Here is a 7,956-nt window from a genome sequence, read left to right as displayed (position 1 = left end):
ATTTCCACAAACTTCAAAGTGTTTCCTTTCAAATAGTATCAAGAATATCCTTGCTTCAGGTCCTGAGCTACAAGTAGTTAGATTTGGGTATGTCATTTTAGGCGAAATTTGGAAAAAAGGGGCGGATCCTTAAGAGGTTTTTAATCACATAAAAGTTGGGCGGTTGCGGATGGGTTATTAACAATTGCGGGAGTGTACGGGTGAACGAACAGCTGACCTGCACACCACTTGTACTTATTGTAGCAATACGCATGCCCCGCACACCAACATTAAAGATTTCTACTTTTTCAGACATCTATTTCCTGTGTTTGACGGGTGTAAAACCCCATTTGTCACTTAAATTTCCTTGGATTGATTGCTTTCGTTTTACTCTGGTGACTTTTTCCCACTCTTGCTTGTGCCATTCGTTTTTCCCTGTTAACGTAACCACCGCGGAAATGTTTGTATTGACCTGTGAAACACACTCTGGTGATGCTGAAATGGGTTCAATGTTATACATTGGCTTTACGTTGCATCTATAAAAAAGCTAACGCTTTGTTAAGCACCATCTCGACAGTTGCATCCCAAGAAAGATAACTGTATCATTGTGGGTGTGGATATTTTTGTGCAATTTAAAAAAATGAATGAATTAATGCAGTGTAAATATTTACACATGTGATGCGCTAAAATAAAAGCAACTAGAGAAAAGGAACACTCGGACTATAGTGATATTATGTATGATCTCAAGAACAATGTAAAGAATGCATTGATCGGTGTGATCTAGAGACATGCGTTTTGATTTTAAATGCATTTTTGATTGCGGCCCTGTTCCTACCCTTTATATCTTTATATAAATGTATTGATGTATGCAAATACACCCAGTGTATGTATGCAACTGAGGCACATCCAATGATATTTTTTATCACCATTTTCTTTTTTAAATGCGTGATGTACAAAAAAAAAGTACATTTTGTTCACAATACCTAAGTGCTCATTAGACTTCCATATGTCTATTTAACATTCCCATAAGTTAGCAAGGGTCGGCAAAATTGTTAAAAGGTTTAAAAATATATATATAACAGTTGGACAATGAATGAAGATACTCCAAACATTTAGAAATGTTTAATCAAATCAGATATTGTTCAGACATTTTGGTGGGAAATCAGGTATTCAATTTATTGCAAAATGTCTAATTTTTTTTCTTATAATGTATTCATATACATGGAGTATACAAAACATGACAGACTATCCAGGTGAACGCCATGATCTCTTACTGATGTCACTTGTTTAATCCACTTCAAATGTGTAGATGAAGTGGAGGAGACAGGTTAAAGAAGGATTTTTAAGCCTTGAGACATGGATTGCTGTGTCCATTCAGAGTGTGAATGGGCAAGACAAAAGATGGAACGAGGTATGTCCATTTCTGGGTCCCAATGTTTATAATGAATTTGGATATTGTCTTTCTATTCTCTTGTCCCATTGATGGGGGTGAATGTATTGTTTTTTAATCTGTTTGTGAGGTAATTGTAAATTATGATAGACATGTCCCATATTTAGGGCCTAGTAGAATGTCTTTACAGTTGGTTTGTGAGTGTACCTAGTGAGTACTCACTTTGTGACTTGACCTATCCCTTGCTCAGGTTGATGATGAGCAATGTTTATGGCAATATAGTGGCTGTTCCTATATCAGTTTGAAATGCATGTAGTGTCACGCATGAGCATGAACCTCTGCTCTCTTCTGATGTAAAGGTAGAGTCTGAATCATTTGGACATAGCTGTCTTTTCCCCCAGCTTCGGATACGTTTTACCTTACTGTTTTGTGATGTAAAATGACATGGTATCACCAATATGTAGGTGTTCTTCCATTACTTTCCTGTATAATTTCACGTTTTAAGCATTGAAGTTGTTTAAACATGTTTTTAGTTTGACAGTGGACACTAACACTAAATGGACATTAAACCAATAGTGAATGGTTCAGTCATGATTATTGAACAATGCTCAAATGTGGTGGTGCATTATTTCATTGTTGTCAAATTTCCCTTTGACACGTGTAGCTGTGTCTCTGGAGTAGAAGCCCCGCCCTTTCACTATTCTGTCTGTTTCAATGGCCGAATCTAGAGGTTTATTACCTTATTTGGACCAATAGAATCCATCCACATCCCAGTACGAAAAAAGACACGCGACAAGTTCGAGAAAGCCCCGCAAATGTTTTCAATAGTCGTCTGTGTGAACTGCCATTTAAATGAACAATAAATCAAAGAGTATAGATCACATATATATTACAGATGAATATTTTGATACATCAACAAAAATAAGAACATTTTCGAGCTACCTTGTATGCTGCATATAAGTTGATTCAAAGGAGAAAAACAAATCACATGGTTCATGCATAGTTATAAAATTGTAGCATCTGCGTTCTGCCAGCACTGTTTTATATGAATGGTATAGTAGCTACAAGCTCAGGCATATCCGTTGAGGGCTCTTAATGAACCACTGAGGTCTTTGAGACAGCTTGTTTTCTGACGTCTCTCAATGAAAACAACTACACTCCGGTATCCTTTCCACCGGGAAAACTGTCTGAATGGGATGCCTTTGACAGAACCTGGATCGGGACAGGAGTAACGTTTGCTAGTACGAGAGACCTGCAATTAAGGACATATATTCCGGATTCAACACTATACTGCGACAGCTGGATTGACAACAATGGTGGATTTTGTTAATTGCTAGCTAACAACCAACCCACCAATCTAACGTTGTCTAACTAACGTTAGCTAGCTAGCTAACAGGCACATTTAGCTAAATCTTTGAAGAGGAACCACAGACTGATCTGTAGTCACATTAGCAACTGTCTGCCCAGTTAGTTGAACGTTACAGCGTCACCATTTCCGGGCTTGTGATATCTGGGATTGTGGAGCGGGACGTTGCTTTGAGGGGTACGGGGATCGGATCTGTATCGGTTTCCATACCCGGACAGCTAGAGGACAGCATGGCTGCAGGAAAGGGAGCGGGGAAGCCCTCGCTTTTGCAGAACGATCGTGTACGATTCATTGTCTGTTTCCTCGGAGTCTTCGTTTGTTATTTTTACTATGGCATATTACAAGAGACAATGTAAGTCGTTTTCTGGTCTGACATCCGAGCGACATCATTGATTTCAAAACAGGCTCTTGATGCACATTGCTTTTATTGGCTGTTTCTTTGTGCACATATGTTAGTTGCTGATGCTATAGTGCAACAAGTTCATGTCATTATTGAATGTAGGCGAGCCAACTCTACAAAGCTGAAAATGTTCAAAAAACTATATCCCTATGGCATAAGCTTTCTACATACTGTAGATATGTCTTGAATGGTATGTCACTCAAGGGTGAGGAATCTCATCTTGTTTCCAGTGATGATTTGTATCTGTAGTCAACCAGAGCAGACTACTAGTACCTCACACTGCTCTCTCATTCTCTTTTTATAGCCTACAGATACTCCACAGTTTAACAAATAATTCCCTTGCTGAATATCAAGGCCTGTGTGTTGTGTGTCACACCTGTCTTATATGTGTAATAAGAAGTGGATTAACTCTGGATTAACATGAGTGGTTGCACTGATGAATTGTCATAATGCTGTTTGTCTGATTTACCCAGTACCCGAGGACAGTATGGTGAGGGGGAGAAGAAGGAGAAGTTTGTTTATGCCACAACGCTGGTATTCATCCAATGCATCATCAATGCTGGGTTTGCCAAGATCTGTGAGTAAGCCACACATAGTCATCAGTCATGGCCTTTCACCTTCTGCCCAACACAGTCATCTCCAACATGTCTTTCCCCCCGTGGGTGTTTCAATGGTCTGTCGGTGTTGAATCTCCATGTATTATAGATGTCTCTTCTCTGCCTCCTCCCCATTTAGTGATTCAGTTTTTTGAGGGTTCCAGACCAGACCACACCAAGAGCTGGCTCTATGGAGTGTGTTCCCTGTCTTATCTTGGAGCCATGGTATCCAGCAACTCTGCCCTACAGTATGTCAACTACCCCACACAGGTCAGTCTTATCCCTCAGCCCATACAGTGTCTCGCTGTCATCATCATCATTTGTGATATTTTAGGATTCTAATATCTAAACATCCTCTCTATTGTTGTCACAGGTGTTGGGGAAGTCTTGTAAGCCCATCCCAGGTAGGTGTAATAATTATATTATTGCTCATCCTGACCCCACTCTCAACACCTGAATATGTAATAAACAAGTCGTATGCAGCCTTTGGCTTGGTGACCAGGGCAGGTCTGAGGGGTTAGTTTGCCTTATTGTATTGCAGGGCCTCTTACTGCAGCATTGTGTCATGTTTCAGTGTCAGCCAGACTCCCTTATCTGCATTTCCAATGCCATTTTTAAAGTTGCAATATGTAACTTTTTGGGCGACCGAACCAAATTCACATTGAAATATGAGTTATAGATTTGTCATTCTCATTGCAAGCCAGTCTAAGAAGCGGTGTATCTGTTCTATGTGCACTATTTCTATCCTTCCCGTTCTTAAGTTTTGTTTTTGCATCTTTTACTTTCGGTTTTGTATGGTACAATGATTATTTACACTATACGTGGCTTGTTTTGTCACATACACTGAAATTTGACAAACTATTTGAATTTTAGCAACCAGGAAATATCTGTGTGATTTCTGAGTATTGCACCCTTTTTAAACTACACATCCCATCAGCCCTTCCAAACTCAGTGTCCCTGTTTAATGAACATACATTCTATTTGCATGCACCTGCTGTGAGTCTCTGACTCCTCATGTAGACTACCCTATGACTGCAAGTGTCATGCTAACAATAAGTACAGGAGCCTAGTCTTCTGTCCTGCCCAGTATGTTGCAATATGTAAACACTGTCTAAGGTTAGTGTGTTCTATAGTAATACACTGACCAGTCTTATCCCTTGAGCACGTGCAGCCCATTAATCTACATAACCATGGTTTTTACCCCCTGACTGAATTGTCTTTCTATGTGCACATCAACCTAATAGACCAGTGATGGCTGCTGCTGATAACCACCCCTCGCATCCCTTTGCCTTTGGTTCCACAGTGATGATTCTGGGTGTATTTGTACTGAGGAAGAAATACCCACTGGCCAAGTACCTGTGTGTGCTGTTGATCGTCAGCGGGGTGGCCCTGTTCCTCTATAAACCCAACAAGAGTGTCACTTCCACAGAATCTGCTTTTGGCTTCGGGGAGATCCTGTTGGTGAGTGTAACTGTCCTCATCTGCCTGTGGTATTATCTCTGTGACCTGGTCAGTGTTTCTCTGTGTGTGTCTCTGCCTATATGTGTATTTGCTGTCTGTGCCTCTGTGGGTTTGTAAATGTGACCTTCTCTCTCCCTGTATCCTAGCTGCTATCTCTGACCATGGACGGTTTGACTGGTGTGGCCCAGGACCACATGAGGAGTCTCTTCCAGACCAGTGCCAACCACATGATGCTCAACATCAACATGTGGTCCACCCTGGTGCTGGGACTAGGTGAGACACCTGTTTCCCCTCACTAGTGTGAAAATATACACTTTGTCTGATCTCTCTGCTTTGTGTTTCTTCTGTATCTCTGCCAGCTCCACGTCTCTACTAAATACACCATTATTTATTCAATAAAATATCTTCATCTCAGATCTTCCTTCTCAGTCTAAGTGTCCCAATCTCATGCTTTTCTACAGCCTTACTTTTATCAGAAACCCTTTCTTCGGTTTTGGCCAAAGCAGTCCCCACTTCCCCAGTTCTATTCAACCCAATCAAACTGCTGTTACTGCTCTGTACCAGTAGGGGGAGCCCTTAATCCACTGTTGATTTTGAGTTTGGAACAGGCATTTTCACCATAAAGTCATGGAACCAAATCTCAGCATGGGTTTGATTCCAAAAGAATTAAAGTAATTAATTGACTTCTCCCCCCATTTGTAGCAGAAGAAAAGGCTAACCAATCCTATAACTTGAGATAAAAAAAATAAGAATCAAGCAGCCTAGTTAAATAAAGGTTAAATAAAAATTTTAAAAAAATTAAAAAGCAATTGTTACATGCAGGATAAAATAAATCAATTTATGCTGAATTGTGTCACTTTCAGTAAATTATCCCATGTGTTTTTCTTTCAGGGGTGTTGTGGACAGGTGAGGTATGGGACTTCCTGAGCTTCACAGACCGTCACCCCAGCATCTTCTGGAACATCCTTTTGTTTGGAATAACTAGTGCTTTAGGCCAGGTGGGTCTCACATGGGTGTGACTGTGTGTGTTAAAAGGAAAACATTTCCATGTCTGCAAATCACATTATACATTTTAATTGGTTCACATGCGTGTGATTCTTATGGATAAGTGCCAGTATGTGATTTACAGTGGTCTTTCGTTATTTTGCTCTCATTTTCATTGCAGAGGGTCTTTTATAGTAACAGTCATTCACTCCTCTTCCCCTCTTAGACCTTCATCTTCATGACTGTGGTGTACTTCGGCCCTCTCACCTGCTCCATCGTCACTACCACACGGAAGTTCTTTACCATCCTGGGCTCTGTCCTTCTGTTCGGCAACGTCCTCAACACCATGCAGTGGGTCGGCACTATCCTGGTGTTCCTTGGTGAGTAACAACATTAACTTGTTAACTCTTAATATCTCTCTGATGTTGTGACTATCTCTCTGTTTCAATCTCTCTCTCTCTCTCTCTCTCTCACACTCGCCATCTCCCTCCACCATGTGCTCCTGTGTCTGTAGTAACTTTATGCTTCACCTCATAGTTGAAATACTGAGCTGCTCTTCAGCTGCTTATGGAAATGTTCCATTAGAGCTCAGAGGCCTCAACTAGTAGTGACGTCTCTTTTTGGTTGATGAGGTGACTAAACACCTCTACTGTCTTAATTGTATCATGTGCTTTCTCATTTAAGGTCTCGGGTTTGATGCCAAATTTGGCAAGACACCAAAGAAGACCACACACTAAGGAACCTGGAATATGTGTCATGCAAAACTGACAAACTGAAAATCCAGTGGACAGAAATCCATATCTCTCTGATTTTCTTACCACATCCTGCCAAGGCAGTACACCTACATACACTTAGTCATTGTTAGTTACCATATTTTTTTTATTTTATTTTACATAATCATGAAAGAAGCCCCTATGTTTTCAAACGTCCCCATTCTCCTGAACCTACTAAGAGAGACAAGCATCATCTACTTAGACCACATCCACATGAAGAGGAAATGGGGCAGAATGAGATGGGTGGGCAGAGGAAAGATGACAACATGCATGTCAAATCCCTTGTGGTTGTTGAGGCTGCTCCTCCCTTTGGACTACATCTAAACCACACAGGCCTATGAATCTAAGCTCCAAGATTTACCTCATGAACTCATCACCAAGGAATGCCTGGTTTTCACTGGTATTTGTAACTGTAGTAAAGAAATTGGTTACAGAAAAACACCCTAATAAACGAGTCGATTGACTTGTCAGTTAGTAGAAGTTTTCCAAGTAAAACTCTATTATCAGATCTCAAGTTGTTGAGACCTGCACAAGATTCTGAAAGTTGACATGCTGTAGATGAGGAGTTTGAAAACTTCCATGTAGTTGACTCGGGATGTTAGTCTTCATTTCCATTATTATCTTGGCAGACAACTAGCCTCTCTGTATTATGGAAATAATAAACATAAAATACTGTAAATGAACCAATTTGTTTATGATACTGATGTCCAGTCTGACAGCTAAATGTTGCTGCTTTTTAAAAATACAAGTAGGATATTCCATAAACTACATAGTAAAAGGGAAACCATAATATGGTATCAGCCTATCTATACAGTGAGGGGAAAAAGTATTTGATCCCATGCTGATTTTGTACGTTTGCCCACGGACAAAGAAATGAGCAGTCTTTAATTTTAATGGTAGGTTTATTTGAACAGTGAGAGACAGAATAACAACAAAAAAATGCAGAAAAACACATATCAAAAATGTTATAAATTGATTTGCATTTTAATGAGGGAAATAAGTATTTG

At 40.1% G+C, this 7,956-nt stretch overlaps 1 protein-coding gene across 1 annotated transcript; it reads left to right on the top strand.

Moving 5' to 3' along the window:
- The first annotated feature begins 2,436 nt into the window (after positions 1 to 2,436).
- LOC106601597 (solute carrier family 35 member B1) lies at positions 2,437 to 7,632 on the top strand. The gene is made up of 9 exons (XM_014193928.3): positions 2,437 to 3,087; positions 3,609 to 3,712; positions 3,871 to 4,001; positions 4,105 to 4,135; positions 5,035 to 5,192; positions 5,339 to 5,465; positions 6,084 to 6,190; positions 6,403 to 6,556; positions 6,861 to 7,632. Exons 1-9 carry the CDS (start codon positions 2,966 to 2,968, stop codon positions 6,911 to 6,913), a joined length of 987 nt encoding a protein of 328 aa, XP_014049403.1. The 5' UTR covers positions 2,437 to 2,965; the 3' UTR covers positions 6,914 to 7,632.
- Positions 7,633 to 7,956: the final 324 nt, after the last annotated feature.

The sequence above is a fragment of the Salmo salar genome, chromosome 06 (genome assembly GCF_965601325.2).
Source record: "Salmo salar chromosome 06, fSalSal1, whole genome shotgun sequence".
Classification (NCBI taxonomy): Eukaryota; Metazoa; Chordata; class Actinopteri; order Salmoniformes; family Salmonidae; genus Salmo; species Salmo salar.
This window is presented reverse-complemented; position numbering and strand designations above follow the sequence as displayed.

Coding starts and splice junctions, on each gene's coding strand:
- LOC106601597 (XM_014193928.3), top strand. CDS start 2,966: ATGGCTGCAGGAAAGGGAGCGGGGAAGCCCTCGCTTTTGCAGAACGAT. Junction 4,136..5,034: donor GTCTTGTAAGCCCATCCCAG/GTAGGTGTAATA, acceptor TTGGTTCCACAG/TGATGATTCTGGGTGTATTT. Junction 6,557..6,860: donor CACTATCCTGGTGTTCCTTG/GTGAGTAACAAC, acceptor TTCTCATTTAAG/GTCTCGGGTTTGATGCCAAA.